Source organism: Balaenoptera ricei, chromosome 8 (genome assembly GCF_028023285.1).
Source record: "Balaenoptera ricei isolate mBalRic1 chromosome 8, mBalRic1.hap2, whole genome shotgun sequence".
NCBI classification, from domain to species: domain Eukaryota; kingdom Metazoa; phylum Chordata; class Mammalia; order Artiodactyla; family Balaenopteridae; genus Balaenoptera; species Balaenoptera ricei.
In genome coordinates, this window is record NC_082646.1 from 2,156,814 (window position 1) to 2,177,251 (window position 20,438).

The 20,438-nt window shown below is 46.8% G+C and overlaps 1 protein-coding gene across 3 annotated transcripts in view; it reads right to left on the reverse strand.

Annotated features, from left to right (window-relative positions):
* NTM (neurotrimin) overlaps nt 1-20,438 on the reverse strand; it is a 403,155-nt gene that overhangs the window by 176,071 nt on the left and 206,646 nt on the right. For all 3 annotated transcript variants that reach the window (XM_059929219.1, XM_059929221.1, XM_059929222.1), the window contains exon 2: nt 6,517-6,749. In XM_059929219.1, coding sequence (XP_059785202.1) covers nt 6,517-6,749 — 233 coding nt within the window. The remainder of the gene's footprint in view (nt 1-6,516; nt 6,750-20,438) is intronic.

Below are 20,438 nucleotides of genomic sequence, written 5' to 3' on the forward strand. Positions count from 1 at the left end.
CCCACTGTCACACAAGGCCACTGGCAGCTGAAGAATGCAGATGTGCTCAAAAGGTGACTTCTGTGGACTTAGGGCTGGACGGTTATGCTTCCTCTACTATGGACTCAGCGAGGTGTAGCCCGAATGGAAATCAGATGGTGCAAAGGTGTCTTCAGCTCCACAGGAGCCTTGCAGGGCCAGGGGGCAGGCTGCCTTCAGCGGGGGTTGTGGCTGGAGAGACAGAAGTCTCTGCTTTCAGTGTGAGGATTAGAGCACATTATTCCCTTTGATCTGTTGTTTTTCAAATTCCCTTTTTTTCAGGTTCCGGGTGGGGAGGGTCTATGGGGCGTAGGTGTCTAGAAACTAAAAGTTATTGTTCCTGTTCTCTTAATCATAATAATGAGTTTGGCTTGACAAGGTCAATTAATTATTCAGGATTAGAAAGCAACACGATTATACATATCAGGCCGGTAAGAGGGGAGGGTTCTGAGCAGGGAGACAATACCAGGTAAATGCGGGGCTGGTACCACCAAAGCGCTGTTGTTTGCAAGTCACCTGCGGGTGCTGGCTACTCCCCGGCCTGGTCCCTTCCTCTCCGGGATCCCGCCAGCCCAGGGAATGGGCGGCCACATCCTGGCTTCCTCCTCTCATCCCTGCCTTATTCCACAGACATTAGCGGGAGGGACCCCCTTCACATGAGCTTCAGAGCTGTTTGACTCCAAAAGGCAGGTAATTAACTACCAAACAATAGCAGGGATTTTCAGATTAATTCTGCCCAGGAAGAAACAGGAAAACTCATTTAGACCAAACAAAAGGGAGGGGGTGATTAGATGCTCCAATGACAAAAGAGAGACCTAAATAGGGTCTAGAAAACTGATAAAGGGCCGAAAGCTTTTATTAGTATTATTTTTACACCAATACCCTCATTTTTATAAGCACTGCATTCTACCTTCCTCTGTCATGCAGGTAGGTCTCTAAGTGAGATTGAAGCCCAGCAGGTATAGCAGCAGACCTGCCAAGTCGGGCTCTGCACGCTGATAAGGAGAGCATTCCCTAACGTCCCCAAAGACCACCAGGGCAGTTTTCCTGCACTGCCACATAAGGGCTTTTACAAATACGGTTAGGGCTTTGGGGATGTCTTCCATACTGTCCTGAATTTGGCAAACAATTCAGTCCCACAAAGCATTGTTATTCACTCAGCTTTCCAGGATGGGGCCTCTTCCAAGAAACAATGGAGACGGGCGTAGAGCTTTTCCATATTCCGAGGAGCTTGGTTTGGCAGCAGGATCAAGAGGGGGAAAGGATTAAAATACGCAGCTGAACTGGAGAAGCAGCCTCTTATTAATTACACTCATAAAGCAGGGCACCCTGAGGTCAAAGAGATGGAAAGCGCTAGACCCAAATTTTAATAAATCGTAGATGGATTGCCCTCACTCTGGTCTAAAAGATTACGTTCTGGCTGCCTAAGTGGGCGAGCAAACCCCTGGGTGGTATTTCTTAACTTTTCACAAACTCATTTTGAATGGAGAATTCAAGGCATCGGAAAATCACGAAGTCCAGGTATCTGAACACCTCCCCACTTCCCCACCGCCTGCTGCCACCTGCGGCTTCATCACAGGGCACTTGAGATGCGTTAGCCTCACCCGCCCCCGGCTCCAAGGCCAGAGTCTCGATGTCTTGGTGGACATACCTCCTGCATCCGCCCACTTATCCAGTCCCTAGGATCTGCCTCTGCTCCTTGGGACACAGCTTCGGACTCCGGACGTCCTACTCTGTGTAGCTAACAGAGGAACTCCAGGCCTCCATCTTTTTCAACAAATCTCTCCTGTTTTTCTTTTTCTAAAGATTTTTTGATGTGGACCATTTTTAAAGTCTTTATTGAATTTGTTACACTATTGCTTCTGTTTTATGTTTCTGGTTTTTGGCCCCGAGGCATGTGGGATCTTAACTCCCCCGACCAGGAATGGAACCCCCACCTGCCCTGCATTGGAAGGCGAAGCCTTAACCACTGGACCACCAGGGAAGTCCCACTTCTCTCCTGTTTTTAAAGCACCGCCATCTTTTCTAATTTCCATCTTCTCTCCAAGATCCCACCCCCCTTTCCACCCCACAGCCGGCCTTCGAAGTCAGTGCTGCCCATTCTTGTTTCAGCACCTGCTGCCCAGCAGGCAGTTCAAGGCCTCTGGGCATATTCTATCTGCACTGCCCAACACAGGGGCACCAGCCCCCAGCGGCTGCTGTAGCACCTGCAATGCGGCTGCTGTGACTGAAGGAGTGAATTTCCGACTGTATCTGGTTTTAGCTAGTTTACGTTTAATTTTAAATAGCCACTGTGCTGAGTAGCTCCTTAGCTCAGCTGTTCTGTCCCACGCTGGCTCCAGGACCGCTCTCCTCCGGAGGCCGCCCCTCGTTCCCGACCTGCCTCTGACACTCGCCCCGCATGACGGCCCGGGCTCTGTCTGCAGCCCTGAGCCCTCTCCTCCCCGGACGCTGCCCGTGGATGGCGTTTGTCAGACGCGCCATCAGCCTCGCCCTGCAGGCTGGTCTCACAGCCCTGGCCACGCAGCCCGAGTCCTCTGGGGTCTCACACTCTCCCCTCCTCTGGCTGGTGCTCTCCACGGCTCGACTTCAGGGCCGCTTCTCCACCCCTGTGCCTTCCACCTCAGGGCTTCTCTCTGTCGCGCAGGCCTGCCTGACCACTGCCCCCACTCCGGCCACTTCACCAGTCCTGCCGAGACCTGTGGAAACCACCCGCCCCAACAGCATGGGAAAGACTGGGGAGAATTTAGGTAGCCCCAGAGCGATCTTCCTAAAAAGAGACGCAGGGAAAATACAACGCAACAGCAACAGGTAGTGAGAAGAGAAGAGATGGACCCACTAAAACAAAAGGAACCAAGCATCCCCTATTTCCCTTTTCCTTTACTATGACGACAGGACGTGTTATCAACAGATTTTTAAAATATCCTAGGGAGCCAAGCACAAATCTAGAACTTGCCACCAGTGAAAGGCTTGCCTTGAGGGCTGCAAGGGCTGAAGGTGCACTCATAGCCAAGCTCCAGAAGACCCGGGCCAAGGAAAGCCCCAGCCCTGAGGCCCAAGCTTGAGCCAGAGGACTGGCCAGTGCCCGGGAGCCCGCGGGAAACGTGGCTGCCATGTAAGTGGACCAGCCTGGTCTCTGTACAGGTCATTCTGAACTCTATTCAAATGTCCGATCAAACACCAGGGGGGCGAGAGCACCCAAGGGTCTGGAGGCACTCGGCGCTCCGGAAGGAGTTAGGCAACAGCTACGCTCCCAGAACCTACATTCCTGGGGAGGACTTGGGCAAATGGCACACAAGTCCATTTTCCCCCCACGTATAGCAACTGATACTTCAGGGGCAGTGTTTCGTTCATCTTCATGTGCTGAGTGCTTGGCCACGGTACCGGGAAGCAGAGTTGTTTCTCAGTGGCGATTTATGTGTGAATGAATGAAGGCGAGGGTGGGGCAGGCACAGAGGGCTGAGGGGCTGGCACTTAGGCAGATGCACGGGTGGCACCAGGTCTCAGCAGGAGTTAAACACACAGCACCACAACCAGAGAGAAGACCCAGTACAAAGAACAAGCGGGGCAGTAGGGGTATTTGCTAGAAAGGGGGAAAATATAATCTCAGACTTTAGTAAGCTCACTTAATTCTGTGAAAATAATATTATTTTCCTTCTGTGTGCGTTTATTTATGTATGAAGCTGACTACATGTACACAAATACACACACTCATGGGTGGAAATATGAGTTTAGTTATTTTCTGCTGCTGCTATTATGTGTGTGCCTGTCTGTGAGTATGTGTTTAATGACGATAATACCATTTTGAAAAGTTAATACGTCTTTCATTTCAACACCGTGCTGCAAAGGGTTGAACAGGGATGTCAACAGAATCCAGAAGTCCGATTCTGCTGGGAATTAGGGTTTACGTTCAGTACAATAAAATGATTCCAAGATAAATACATTTCTTTTTTTTTTTTAAATCCTGGATGGTGATGTATCCTCTTTCCAATACAGAAACAGGGGAGCCTGGCTCTATTTAGTTTGTCTGATTGCTTTTAAGAGGAGGGACGGGTTGGCTCCAAGAAACCATGGTCCTCTATTCATTAAAGTGTCAATAATGCCCGGTCCAGGCATATCGACAGCGGATTAGCTCAGGCTGAGTCTGTGGACAAGACCAGAATCTTTTTTAACCCAGCTTGTTTCCAGATCAATACACCCATCAGCATTCGAAAATTAGCCCAAGATGAGATTCTGATACTTGAGGTGGCATGCCATGCTCAGAGGCCACCTCGCCAAGCCACAGGTGTAAACGCCTAGCTGGGGATTAGACACTTTCCATCTCCATGGATATGAGTGAGGACTGATGTAGACCCCACCCCCCCCACCCCCACCCCCACCCCCGCTCACACACTCTCAACCTTCCCTCTTTGAGCCTGTGTAAGTCCTTGGGGCTATAACCCAGCCATTTGCCTCAAGGGGCATTTATTAAGTGTGCACTTTGTTTGAGGCACTTTCCAGGTACTCAGGGCAGGAGTGTATGGGTGTGAGGGAGGAGGGGGAGGGGACCTTAAGGAAAAACAATGACGCAAACACGATCCTTGTTTGCAAGGAGGCTTCGGAGTTTTTCACGACTCCTTCCATGTTCCAGTTCCACAGAGGTCCTGCTTCGTAAGGCAAGTGTCTGTGACAGTGTAGAGTTCCTAAGGTCTGTCTGTCATTGTCAGGCATTCTCAGCAGTAAGTGTGTGCATTGCGGGGAGGGAACGGGGTGGGGGGCATGGGGCGTGGCTGCAAACGCACCCCCGCCCCCCCCGGTGCTACCGATTGGGCCACTGGGGCATCCATCAAACTCCCTCACGGAACAGCGTGATTCTCAATCTTTTTCTGGCCTATAATAAAACCTTCGTGCACCAAGACCATCTCATGCAACAATACCTACTCTGCTGTTTGTGTGATACATTCTGATACTGTCTATGCAATTCCATTTCCTTTAAAAAAATCCTGTCTGTATCCAGCAGTTTGAAGATCTTCATATATAGAACCAACAAGGGAAAAAACCATCATCATTTCCTTTTAGAAAGAAAGAGGGAAAAATCACATAAAATAGAAACAACCTGGTGTGACCAAGCTGCGTCACAGCACGGGGGGCTCGGCCACCCCACTGGCCTAATCCCTGAGCAGCCGGAGCCTGGGTGGGTCTCCCTTCAGCCCGTCCTCTGCCCGTCACTGCCCACCGACCGCGCCCTTCACAGCCGGGACCCTGACCCAAGCTGCCCCCTCTGCTGCCTTCTCGCAGCCCCCTTCCCTGTGACCCTTCCTTCTCCTGTCGCTCTCTCCTACCATCCCCAGCTCTCCCCTTCCCTCTGGGGTGCCGGAAGGGAGGGCAGGGGCGGCTGGCGGAGCCTCCGGACGTGGAGTTTACTGCCGTGGACCTGCCATTTAGGGGGATGAAGGGAGCTGGGAACGAGAGCTGGAGGAAAGGCCAGCAGAGGATCTGGCTCCCTCGCTCGGGGGCTCTGAGGTCAAGGAACAAGGATGCGGTCCACAGTTAAACACGTTTTAAAAAAGTTTAAAAACATAGCAGCTGTATGTTTTACAAAGATAGCTAACACTTAACCAGTACCTCTGTGTACCGGGCCCTCTCCTGAGTGTTTACACATCAGTACATGGAAAATGTAATCCCCACCACGGACCCTCGCAACGTTGACTCCACTTTACAAAAAGAAAACTCTGAGTCACAGTTGGTAACCTGGGCTCCCACAGCCAGAAAGCGGCCAAGTCTGATGCTGAGCGCTTGCTCCCCGCCTGGGAACCCGTCTGCCCGGCTGCGTGTTGTCTGAATGCCCAGCGCCTGCCCTGCTTACGGGGAAGCACGGAGGCTGCGGAAGCAAGAGATGCAAAACCACAGACCTCAAGAGCTGGGGGTGGGTGTGAGAGGCTCAGAGGAAGGGGGGGGAGCGGGGTGCAGCGAAAACACAGAGGATCAGACACAGGCGTTAAAGGCGAGATGCGGTATCACAAACCCAGGGCTGGGAGGTGAGAGAAGCAGCAGACAAGCTGGAGACAACAGAGGTGGCCGTGACGGCCACGTCCCAGGTAGGTGTTTAGAGCGTCTGCACTCGGCTCTGCCTCCTCTGAAGGCTGTGTGAGGGATGGCATATGTGCAGTGCCAGAGGAGCTAACATGCTGGTCTTAAAATAAAGCAAGCTTAGCATTGGATGGAACCTTAAAAAAACTTAGAGGAGAAAAAAGCCAAGGAAAGCAATAATCAGGAGCTAATTTCCTGAGAAAACGTATTATTGGAACAAAAGCAAAGAACAAACAAAAAAAAACAACTCCTAGTCCTATTCGATGGGAAAATGATTTGAAATTTTAGCATCAAATGGCAAAGTGAAAATTAGGAAATTGTCCTGGCCAGATGAAACAATCAGACTCATGTCAGTTGAGAATCACAATGACAGTGGTGGATACAGGCTCTCTCAGCCGCCCCCTGCACCGGCTGCCCCAGGCCGCCTACCTTGCACGATGAGGTGCACCCGGGAGGTCTTGGGGTGGTTGTCCGTCTGCACGGAGCAGGTGTACGGGCCCTCGTCGTACACGTCCACGTTCTGGATCTCGATGCTGTACTGGGTCTGGGTGTTGCTCAGGAGGACCACGCGGGGGTCCAGACACCACTTGTCGTTCCCGGCATAGAGGATGGTGCTACGGTTCAGCCAGGCCACCCGGGTGACCCGGTTGTCGATCGTGCACCTGGAGGGAGGACCAGACGGGTAAGTCAAGGGACCGCAGAGAAACGGGAGCCATCAGGGTCTTCTTGGCAAGGCTGAGATGCCTGGTCACCATGCCTTGTCTTCGTCTCCTGCCCCCAGTGTGTACACACGCACCTCCTGTTTGCTTTGGCCTGGGTGGCACTTTCTGGAACTCAGCATCAGAGGTCTTGCAGAACTGCAGCCTCAGAACATTGGCTATTTCAGACTTGCGGGTCCTGAGTGATTCTGTGCTTCTGAAAACCCCTGAGCACGGGACCATTTCAATATCCCTAACTATTCAATAGTTATAGCCTGGAGCCGTCATCCATCCTCAGAATGGCTGGGCCCTGGGACTATCCCCATCCTCCCCTCGCTCCCGGATTTCCATGATGTGCACGATGGTAATCCCTCACATTGCTTTCAAGATATTCTGGGTGTACTAAGTTGCCCAATACTCAAAACAACCCTATGAGGAAGGCTCTGTTGGTAAAAAGAACTGAAGAACAGAGACACTGAATGCTTCTGGCAAATGGCACAGATAACGTGTGCTAGATCAGAAACCCAGCTTTTAACTACTAAACATTCTTCCTCCCATCTCAGAATAGCGAATTCCAACAGAAGGCTTTTGAAGTCAAAACTAAATATGGACCACCACCATTGCTATGTCTCCTCATTACACCCAGGGGCAGAAATGTTCAATTACTGCTAGACTAAAGGCATTTTCCAAAATCTCAAAACGGTTCGCACATGTAAAAATAGATTTTCTTTCTTTTATTTTTGCATCTGGAGTCCCCAGATTGTGGAAGCTCCCTTCTCCTTTCCTACACTTTCAAATTTCCCAGCTACTCTGGCCAAGTCCTCATCAAATCTGTGTGCATTCATTTCCCTCTCTAGCTACACCGAGTATGTTTTATGGCCTGAGGCTAAATTCACAAACACAGTGCCCTGATCCTGACTATAATGCTGGAAATAGCAACTTAGCCACGGTGGGTACAATGTTGCCTCCAATGTAATCATTCTTTTGCAGGGTACAAAGTACTTTTACATCCACCCTGTCTCATGTGATTCTTGCAGCAAATTGGTGAGATAGATGATCTTACCCATTCTCCACTTTAAAGATCAGGCCTCCAGGGTTGGAAACGGTCTGGTGACTTGCCTCAGGGTAGAGGGCTAGGGAGTGATGGAGAGTCAGACCCCTCAGCCGGGTTCTAAGTCCTGGTCCTGGGTGCTCCACAGGATGTGCAAAGGTGAATTTTTCAGTGGGGAGGGACGGTTGCTTCCACTGAATTCTCATAATTGTCTGTGACCATGAAAAGCCTGAGAACTGCTGCTGAGTACCCCAGCTTCCCCAGGCAGTCCCTCTCGAGATGTGCTCTCCAGTGCTGTGCATCTTTCCCCTTGTACTTGTGTAAATGTCACATGATCATTGCCGGGCCTCTCAGGCACAGGTGGAAAGGCTTGCTGAGAGGCCCTGTAGGGAAAACTGCTCAACCAGAAACACCTCTGCTCAGCTGTCCAGCTTGCTTTGTGCTGCTTATTGCGTTTTTTGGACAACTAAGGATAGAAATGATGGGAAACCTGACCAGGGGAGTATTTCTGAAAGTGGGCATGGACCACTTGCATCAAAATCACAGGCGGTGATTTTGTTACAGATTTTCTTGTCCTACTGATTCAGAATCTTTGGGAACCCAGAAACATGATTTTCTAACAATACCCCAGCTGGGTCATACACCCACCAAAGTTTGAAAAGCACTGGGGTATATAGCAGGGTATCCAGGACCAGCCGCATAACTTGCGGATCTCAGTGCAAAACGCAAATGCAGAGCCCTTTGTTCAAGGACTATTAAGAATTTCAAGATGGTGAGAGCAGGGCATTTAACAAGTGCAGGGTCCTATGCAAATAAATACACACCCTGAAGGGATGTCCCACTTTTCTGTGCTTGTAACTCTCTTCGGGATCTTACTTAAATATGCATTCTGATTTGGTAGGTCTGGGGTGGAGCCTGAGAGTCTGCATTTTTCGTAAGCTCCCAGGAGATGACAATGCTGATGGCCCCCAGACCATCACGTAAGCAGCGTAAACCTAGAGGGAATGGTATGCACATGAGGGTTTGAGAAGCACTGAGCTAGCCCTTCACTATGTGAAAGTGTGACCAGAAAACCAGCAGATCACCATCGCTTTGGAGTTTGTTTGAAACACAGACTCAGGCCCCACCTCAGATGTAATGAACTCGAATCTGCATTTTCATAAGCTCTCCAGTAACCAGGATGCACATGTGGTCTGGACTGGTCTAGAGTGAACTCCAAGACTTGCTGTCGGCTGTGATAACAATGTCCTGAACGTACCACGAGACTCAGGAGGAGGCAGGGAAGAGCAGCCAATGGAGGAAGCTGCACCTCCCAGATGCTGTGCTCTCCTTGCACACCTGATGCGCTTCCTCACAGGCCACCTCACTAAAACGTGGATTTGAACCACAGTGGTGTGAACCCCCTTAAGAACAACACACTCCGCAGCTCGCTTTGCTAGCAATGTACCTGTAAACTGATGTTTATTGAATGCATATTACTATATGCTAGGTATCCTGTGAGTCTATGATACGTGCTATTTTATCATCTTAAAAACTTGGTTGCGGAAGGGGGCAAGATGGCGGAAGGGGGCAAGATGGCGGAAGAGTAAGACGCGGAGATCAGCTTCCTTCCCACAGATACATTAGAAATACATCTACACGTGGAACTGCTCCTACAGAACACCCACTGAACGCTGGCAAAAAACGTCAGACCTCCCAAAAGGCAAGAAACTCCACCCGTACTTGGGTAGGGCAAAAGAAAAAAGAAACAACAGAGACAAAAGAATAGGGATGGGACCTGCACCAGCGGGAGGGAGCCGTGAAGGAGGAAAGGTTTCCACACATTAGGAAGCCCCTTTGCGGGCGGAGACTGCGGGGGGCGGAGGGGGGAGCTTCGGCGCCACGGAGGAGAGCGCAGCCACAGGGGTGCGGAGGGCAAAGCGGAGAGATTCCCGCACGGAGGCTCGGCGCCGAGCAGCACTCACCAGCCGGAGAGGCTTGTCTGCTCCCCCGCCGGGGCGGGCGGGGCTGGGAGCTGAGGCTCGGGCTTCGGTGCTAGCCCGGAGGGAGTCCGGGAAAAAGTCTGCAGCTGCCGAAGAGGCAAGAGACTTTTTCTTGCCTCTTTGTTTCGCGTGCACGCAAGGAGAGGGGATTCAGAGCGCCGCCTAAACGAGCTCCAGAGACGGGCACGAGCCGCGGCCGTCAGCGCGGACCGCAGAGACGGGCAGGAGACGCTAAGGCTGCTGCTGCCGCCACCAAGAAGCCTGTGTGCGAGCACAGGTCACTCTCCACACCGCCCCTCCCGGGAGCCGGTGCAGCCCGCCACTGCCAGGGTCCCGTGATCCGGGGACAACTTCCCCGGGAGAACGCACGGCGCGCCTCAGGCTGCTGCAACGTCACGACGCCTCTGACGCCGCAGGCTCGCCCCGCCTCCTCCGTACCGCTCCCTCCCCCCGGCCTGAGTGAGCCAGAGCCCCCGAAGCAGCGGCTCCTTTAACCCCGTCCTGTCTGGGCGGGGAACAGACGCCCTCAGGCGACCTACACGCAGAGGCGGGTCCAAATCCAAAGCTGAACCCCGGGAGCTGTGCGAACAAAGAAGAGAAAGGGAAATCTCTCCATGCAGCCTCAGGAGAAGCGGATTAAAGCTCCACAATCAACTTGATGTACCTGCATCTGTGGAATACCTGAATAGACAGCGAATCATCCCAAAATTGAGGCGGTGGACTTTGGGAGCAGGATATATTAATTTTTCCCCTTTTCCTTTTTTTGTGAGTGTATATGTGTATGCTTCTGGGTGAGATTTTGTCTGTATAGCTTTGCTTTCACCATTAGTCCTAGGGTTAGTTCTGTCCGTTTTTTTTGTTTTTTTTTTTTTTACTTAAAATATTTTTTTTCCTAATAAATGTTTTCTTAATAATTTTTTCCTTATTTTCTATATTTTAGAAATTAAAAAAAATTTTAATAAGTTTTTTCATATTATTTATTTTAAAAAATTAAAAAAATTTTTCTTCTTAAATTTTTTTCTTAATAATTTTTTTCTTATTTTTTATTATAAAAAATTAATAAATCTGTTTTTTAAAATTAAAAAAATTTTTTCCTGAATACATTTACTCTTAATAATTTTTTTCTTATTTTTTAATATAATAGCTTTATTTTATTTTATTTTATCCTCTTTCTTTCTTTCTTTCTATTTTTTTCTCCCTTTTATTCTGAGCCGTGTGGATGAAAGGCTCTTGGTGCTCCAGCCAGGCATCAGGGCTGTGCCTCTGAGGTGGGAGAGCCAACTTCAGGACACTGGTCCACAAGAGACCTCCCAGCTCCACGTAATACCAAATGGCGAAAATCTCTCAGAGATCTCCATCTCAACATCAAGACCCAGCTTCACTCAACGACCAGCAAGCTTCAGTGCTGGACACCCTATGCCAAACAATTAGCAAGACAGGAACACAGCCCCATCCATTAGCAGAGAGGCTGCCTAAAATCATAATAAGGCCACAGACACCCCAAAATATACCACCAGATGTGGACGTGCCCACCAGAAAGACAAGATCCAGCCTCATCCACCAGAACACAGGCACTAGTTCCCTCCACCAGGAAGCCTACACAACCCACTGAACCAACCTTAGCCACTGGGGACAGATACCAAAAACAACGGGAACTACAAACCTGCAGCCAGTAAAAGGAGACCCCAAACACAGTAAGATAAGCAAAATGAGATGACAGAAAAACACACAGCAGATGAAGGAGCAGGGTCAAAACACACCAGACCTAACAAATGAAGAGGAAATAGGTAGCCTACCTGAAAAAGAATTCAGAATAATGATAGTAAGGATGATCCAAAATCTTGGAAATAGAATAGACAAAATGCAAGAAACATTTAACAAGGACGTAGAAGAACTAAAGAGGAACCAAGCAACAATGAAAAACACAATAAATGAAATTAAAAATACTCTAGATGGGATCAATAGCAGAATAACTGAGGCAGAAGAATGGATAAGTTACCTGGAAGATAAAATGGTGGAAATAACTACTGCAGAGCAGGATAAAGAAAAAAGAATGAAAAGAACTGAGGACAGTCTCAGAGACCTCTGGGACAACATTAAACACACCAACATTCGAATTATAGGGGTCCCAGAAGAAGAAGAGAAAAAGAAAGGGACTGAGAAAATATTTGAAGAGATTATAGTTGAAAACTTCCCTAATATGGGAAAGGAAATAGTTAATCAAGTCCTGGAAGCACAGAGAGTCCCATATAGGATAAATCCAAGGAGAAACATGCCAAGACACATATTAATCAAACTGTCAAAAATTAAATATAAAGAAAACATATTAAAAGCAGCAAGGGAAAAACAACAAATAACACACAAGGGAATCCCCATAAGGTTAACAGCTGATCTTTCAGCAGAAACTCTGCAAGCCAGAAGGGAGTGGCAGGATATACTTAAAGTCATGAAGGAGAAAAACCTACAACCAAGGTTACTCTACCCAGCAAGGATCTCATTCAGATTTGATGGAGAAATTAAAACCTTTACAGACAAGCAAAAGCTGAGAGAGTTCAGCACCACCAAACCAGCTTTACAACAAATGCTAAAGGAACTTCTCTAGGCAAGAAACACAAGAGAAGGAAAACACCTACAATAACAAACCCAAAATATTTAAGAAAATGGGACTAGGAACATACATATCGATAATTACCTTAAATGTAAATGGATTAAATGCTCCCACCAAAAGACACAGACTGGCTGAATGGATACAAAAACAAGACCCATATATATGCTGTCTACAAGAGACCCACTTCAGACCTAGAGACACATACAGACTGAAAGTGAGGGGATGGAAAAAGATATTCCATGCAAATGGAAATCAAAAGAAAGCTGGAGTAGCAATTCTCATATCAGACAAAATAGACTTTAAAATAAAGACTATTACAAGAGACAAAGAAAGACACTACACAATGATCAAGGGATTGATCCAAGAGGAAAGTATAACAATTGTAAATATTTATGCACCCAACATAGGAGCACCTCAATACATAAGGCAAATACTAACAGCCATAAAAGGGGAAATCGACAGTAACACAATCATAGTAGGGGACTTTAACACCCCACTTTCAGCAATGGACAGATCATCCAAAATGAAAATAAATAAGGAAACACAAGCTTTAAATGATACATTAAACAAGATGGACTTATTTGATATTTATAGGACATTCCACTCAAAAGCAACAGAATACACATTTTTCTCAAGTGCTCATGGAACATTCTCCAGGATAGATCATATCTTGGGTCACAAATCAAGCCTTGGTAAATTTAAGAAAATTGAAATCGTATCAAGTATCTTTTCCGACCACAACGCTATGAGACTAGATATCAATTACAGGAAAAGATCTGTAAAAAATACAAACACATGGAGGCTACACAATACACTACTTAATAACGAAGTGATCACTGAAGAAATCAAAGGGGAAATCAAAAATTACCTAGAAACAAATGACAATGGAGATACGATGACCCAAAACCTATGGGATGCAGCAAAAGCAGTTCTAAGAGGGAAGTTTATAGCAATACAAGCCTACATCAAGAAACAGGAAACATCTCGAATAAACAACCTAACCTTGCACCTAAAGCAATTAGAGAAAGAAGAGCAAAAAAACCCCAAAGCTAGCAGAAGGAAAGAAATCATAAAGATCAGATCAGAAATACATGAAAAAGAAATGAAGGAAACAATAGCAAAAATCAATGAAACTAAAAGCTGGTTCTTTGAGAAGATAAACAAAATTGATAAACCATTAGCCAGACTCATCAAGAGAAAAAGGGAGAAGACTCAAATCAATAGAATTAGAAATGAAAAAGAAGAAGTAACCACTGACACTGCAGAAATACAAACGATCATGAGAGATTACTACAAGCAACTCTATGCCAATAAAATGGACAACCTGGAAGAAATGGACAGATCCTTAGAAATGCACAACCTACCGAGACTGAACCAGGAAGAAATAGAAAATATGAACAGACCAATCACAAGCACTGAAATTGAAACTGTGATTAAAAATCTTCCAACAAACAAAAGCCCAGGACCAGATGGCTTCACAGGCGAATTCTATCAAACATTTAGAGAAGAGCTAACACCTATCCTTCTCAAACTCTTCCAAAATATTGCAGAGGGAGGAACACTCCCCTACTCATTCTATGAGGCTACCATCACCCTGATACCAAAACCAGACAAAGATGTCACAAAGAAAGAAAACTACAGGCCAATATCACTGATGAACATAGATGCAAAAATCCTCAACAAAATACTAGCAAACAGAATCCAACAGCACATTAAAAGGATTATACACCATGATCAAGTGGGGTTTATTCCAGGAATGCAAGGATACTTCAATATACGCAAATCAATCAACGTGATACATCATATTAACAAATTGAAGGAGAAAAACCATATGATCATCTCAATAGATGCAGAGAAAGCTTTCGACAAAATTCAACACCCATTTATGATAAAAGCCCTGCAGAAAGTAGGCATAGAGGGAACTTTCCTCAACATAATAAAGGCTATATATGACAAACCCATGGCCAACATTGTCCTCAATGGTGAAAAGCTGAAACCATTTCCACTAAGATCAGGAACAAGACAAGGTTGCCCACTCTCACCACTATTATTAAACATAGTTTTGGAAGTGTTAGCCACAGCAATCAGAGAAGAAAGAAATAAAAGGAATCCAAATCGTAAAAGAAGAAGTAAAGCTGTCATTGTTTGCAGATGACATGATACTATACATAGAGAATCCTAAAACTGCCACCAGAAAACTACTAGAGCTAATCAATGAATTTGGTAAAGTAGCAGGATACAAAATTAATGCACAGAAATCTCTTGCATTCCTATATACTAATGATGAAAAATCTGAAAGTGAAATTAAGAAAACACTCCCGTTTACCATTGCAACAAAAAGAATAAAATATCTAGGAATAAACCTACCTAAGGAGACAAAAGACCTGTATGCAGAAAATTATAGGACACTGATGAAAGAAATTAAAGATGATACAAATAGATGGAGAGATATACCATGTTCTTGGATTGGAAGAATCAACATTGTGAAAATGACTCTACTACCCAAAGCAATCTACAGATTCAATGCAATCCCTATGAAACTACCACTGGCATTTTTCACAGAACTAGAACAAAAAATTTCACAATTTGTATGGAGACACAAAAGACCCCGAATAGCCAAAGCAATCTTGAGAACGAAAAATGGAGCTGGAGGAATCAGGCTCCCTGACTTCAGACTATATTACAAAGCTACAGTAATCAAGACAGTTTGGTACTGGCACAAAAACAGAAATATAGATCAATGGAACAGGATAGAAAGCCCAGAGATAAACCCACGCACATATGGTTACCTTATCTTTGATAAAGGAGGCAAGCATATACAGTGGAGAAAAGACAGCCTCTTCAATAAGTGGTGCTGGGAAAATTGGACAGCTACATGTAAAAGTATGAAATTAGAACACTCCCTGACACCATGCACAAAAGTAAACTCAAAATGGATTAAAGACCTACATGTAAAGCCAGACACGATCAAACTCTTAGAGGAAAACATAGGCAGAACACTCTATGACATACATCACAGCCAGATCCTTTTTGACCCAGCTCCTAGAGAAATGGAAATAAAAACACAAATAAACAAATGGGACCTAATGAAACTTAAAAGCTTTTGCACAGCAAAGGAAACCATAAACAAGACCAAAAGACAATCCTCAGAATGGGAGAAAATATTTGCAAATGAAGCAACTGACAAAGGATTAATCTCCAAGATTTACAAGCAGCTCATGAAGCTCAATAACAAAAAAACAAACTACCCAATCCAAAAATGGGCAGAAGACCTAAATAGACATTTCTCCAAAGAAGATATACAGATGGCCAACAGACACATAAAAGAATGCTCAACATCATTAATCATTAGAGAAATGCAAATCAAAACTACAATGAGGTATCATCTCACACCAGTTAGAATGTCCATCATCAAAAAATCTAGAAACAATAAATGCTGGAGAGGGTGTGGAGAAAAGGGAACACTCTTGCACTGTTGGTGGGAATGTAAATTGATACAGCCACTATGGAGAACAGTATGGAGGTTCCTTAAAAAACTAAAACTAGAACTACCATATGACCCAGCAATCCCACTACTGGGCATATACCCTGAGAAAACCATAATTCAAAAAGAGTCATGTACCAAAATGTTCATTGCAGCTCTCTTTACAATAGCCAGGACATGGAAGCAACCTAAGTGTCCATCATTGGATGAATGGATAAAGAAGATGTGGTACATATATACAATGGAATATTACTCAGACATAAAAAGAAATTAAATGGAGGTATTTGTAATGAGGTGGATGGAGTTAGAGTCTGTCATACAGAGTGAAGTAAGTCAGAAAGAGAAAAACAAATACAGTATGCTAACACATATATACGGAATCTAAGGAAAAAAAAAAAAAGGTCATGAAGAACCTAGTGGCAAGATGGGAATAAAGACACAAACCTACTAAAGAATGGACTTGAGGATATGCGGAGGGGGAGGGGTTAGATGTGACAGGGTGAGAGAGTGTCATGGACATATATACACTACCAAATGTAAAATAGATAGCTAGTGGGAAGCAGCCGCATAGCACAGGGAGATCAGCTCGGTGCTTTGTGACCACCTAGAGGGGTGGGATAGGGAGGGTGGGAGGGAGGGAGATGCAAGAGGGAAGAGATATGGGAACATATGTATATGTATAACTGATTCACTTTGTTATAAAGCAGAAACTAACACACCATTGTAAAGCAATTATACTTCAATAAAGATGTTAAAAAAAAAAAAAAACTTGGTTGCATTCACTTATTACCGCCAATTTACAGATGAGGTTAACTGAGTCTAAGAAATATTATCCAAATGAACTAAGATCACCCTGCAGAACCAAGATTCAAACCCAGTTTTTGTTTGTTTGCTTATTTTTCCCCAAAGTCAGTGATCTTAAATGTCCTTATCCAGGGCTTCCCAGAAGTCCCTACAACATTTAAATTCAACTATCTGTAAGTCCTGATAAAGCACAGATTGCTGGGCCACTACCTGGTCTGGGGACCCCAGTATGAGAACCATTAATTTAGACATTTCTCTGGTTTCTGGTGACATGAGAGCCGCAGCGCAAGTGGGCACTAGGAAGTGACTCTCACTTGAAACACTTTTCCACTACTTTACGGGCGAGAACTTTCTTGCAACGAATGTGCCCTGGGAAGCCAGAAGCAGAGTCCCATTTATTTTGTCCTCCAGCAGCTGAAATTTGACCAGACACCAGGTGAATGGCACTGGGGCAGGAAATGCTGATCAGCAACCTCTAAACTGCTTGAATAACTGTTTCTGATGCCCACAGCGGGGGCATTTCACAGCCTCTTGGTGAACACGAGAGGACGGTCCTGGGCTTCCTTGTGAGTGTCTAATGATTGGAAACTGAATGAAACGGAAGTGGTCTCACCACACTGCACCGCACTCACAGGGCCAAAGATGTTCATTTGCAGAAGCACTCATGCTCCAACATAGCCAATTTCAGCACAGTTATGAGGCCCCTGTGATAACACTACACTGAAAAGCTGGCATAGCTCCCGCCCTGGTTTGGGGCACATCGAAGGTCACGATTAGATGTCCAAACTGTCATTGCTGGATATCAGTCTTGCTGTGCCTCTACGGAATTAATGTGGCTTCTGAGAGATGAATCACAGAGGTAACTTGGTGGTCAACTCCTGCCACCTCCTCATACCTGCCCTCATGTATCTGTCTCATTTACAGAACTCCCAGAACGATGCACAGGAGACAATTCTCCCAGGTATTAAAAACAAAAGTGGACACGAGCATAACTGCACCCTCAGGCAGAGCTGATGGTTTGGTGAGTGGGGACTCGGCGGGGAGACCAGGCGGGAAGTTCAGTCAACAGGTTCCCTTTTTCCAGAGACAGCCCTTAGTTCACTTCTACAGAATTACTCCTAAAACACACGTATTTCATGCTATGTCAGCTCCCTCAGGAAGGGGATCAACTCTAAGGTTAACTGGAAGTGAGTAAGGTTTCAAACTCAACCCTCCCTAACTAATCCAGGTAAGTGTAACAAGACATGGCCACTTGCCACTGAGGAAGGAGTCAAAGGTCAGCCTGAGGCAGGCCAGGAAGAGAAGTGGAGAGTCAGAAAGGATTGGAGATGCCCTGGCCCAGCCCTGAAGATCTCCATCGCGTCCCCCCACAGTCTAGAGACGCACTAGGCACCCACCCTGAGCATCCTCTCCTCCGTCCCTCCCTCCACATATGCAAAGAACAGAGGAATAAGCTCTGCACACACAGGGCTTCTGGACTGAGCCCTGGAACTCCCCAAGCTCCAAACATGTCTCCTCTCAGAGCCTCAATGCCCGACCTCACTTGCGTCCATACTCGAGCCAGGGGCCATCAAATTTCCCTATTTCTGTAAGTGGCCCTCCCCTCCCACCGGGCTGGCGGCTCTCCCCTCCTGTGTGTGGTCCCCACGGACAGCCCACAGCCTGGCCTATGCAACATCCTGACAGAATCCAGACAGAGAGAGAGCGCCTGGGAGGGACAGGCTTGTTTGCCATTTCACTGCTGAGCTAGTGTCCTTCTCAGTCTGTCTGTCTGCACCCTGCTCCCTTCCTTGGAGAAGCTTCTTGTCACAGAGAACAGGCCTGTTTGAACACAGGCCGTCAAGGGCATCCAGCCTGCACAGATCATCAGTGCATTCTCTTTGATGATGAGAAGCCTCAGGTGTGGCTGACCGGAAGGGGACCATCCACGTGCAGACACGCCAGAACACGCACCTGAGCACCGTGCACGGTGGAGAGAACTGACACACCTGAAATTTTCTGCAGCTGCACCGATTGTGCCAAAGCTCTAAAATTGCAGCCCTCTGTGCCCTTCATCTCCTGCTGATGAATAGTGACTTTATTACAGTTGCTGCATTTGTGCATAGAGGAATGGCAAAAAAACATGATTAAGCAAGGCCAGGATAAGTGCAGCAGAGATAAAACATGAAAGTGTGGACTCGGGGCCTCGAGCTACTTTTGGATTTTGGAGGAAAGGAGAAAAAGAGACTGAGACAGAGAGAGAAAGAGGAACCTGGAAATTGGAAGGAAAATAAAGCAGAAGTATCTGCTTGGCATCTTCTAAAGACAGAGAAAGAGAGTGCTGAAATAAAGAGAAGGATTATTGAAGAAAGAGGCAACAATTCCGCTTGGCCTTTCTTAAAATGCAGCTGCCTGAAGGTCTGAGGACTGCAATGGACCAGGACAGCGGGTAGTCCGACCAACCCTTCTCTCAAATGGCCCTTTAACTGCCTTTGAAAAGCAACACGTCTCCAGCAACATCTGAGCCTCCAGAGAAGTAAGTGCGTCTGCCCTTCGTTGCTCCCGACCACAATCTCCTCTTATTGCTCAGAAATGGTCCAGTGGTCCAGCTGCCCCCTAAATTTTGTTTCTCTGAGCGTTTGGCTTGTGCCCGGCCCCTCCCCTCAAGCTTCACAGCAAAGCATCACAGGGTGGTTGGCTCGGAAGTACTGACACCCAGCTCCGTGAAGTTGGCCTGTGCATCTTCCAGGTCTGCTTCCGTGGGAAACCAACAAACAGACAAACCAGGACGCTTCATCACCGACCTGCGGAAAACTCAGCGAAAACCACCTGGCCCCTGAGCGCTTTACTGGAGGGGCAGGCTGACCTGGTGGGCTTGCTCATTTTGACCCTGTTGGAATCTAAGCTCGTGTTACTAAGTATGAAATTGGCTTGGGTTACCTAGAGACACAAACACTGAATTCACACGATCCACACTGGCCTCACATCTCTCAGCCACTACTGTTTCTGCTTCACATGGAAAATGGGATGTGTGTTATGCAATCTCTCTTAGTCATGAAAGTAAGGCCAAGGCTGATCACGCCTCAGTAGAAGCAGAAGGAGAGCTTATGATAGATGGGAAAGGACCAGAGGAAACCTCGGCTGTGTCCATGGTGCCCCGTGAGTCCACACTGCTGGTGGAGGGCGGGGAGGAGGAAAGAGACAGGCCGTGAAGTCGGGCGGCTGGAATCCAAGTGCCAGCTCCGTTCTGCTGCCTCTCAACAAGTCGCCCGACCTCACTGAGTTTCACTTAACTCGCCTGGACCAGAAATTTTTCCTCCTGCATGGAGTTAATGGGAAGATTAAACGGAAGTATGCATGTAAACACATTGCTTGGTATGGAGTAGAAACTCAACAAATAATGGATCACACAATCTATCATACACATGGCCTTCTCAGATCTACATGTTCACTACATTGCTCAGTAGATGGTAACTCCCAGAAAGGCAAGGGCCATACCTATTTTTCTCATGTGCCTTTATATGTCATACTGAGTACAAAACAAGCACTCAATAAATATCTGTTGACTGACTCCCACCTTTCACAAACTCCTGGGAAATGAAAGGGCAGGAGCCCATGTCCAGTAAAGGCCCAGGCCATGAGTCAGCACCAACCTGCACTTAGAAACACCCCCCCCCCGCACCCCCCCCCCCCCTGCACACATGCTTGCTCTTTGTGGGAATCTGTCACCTTTCATCGCTCTAAT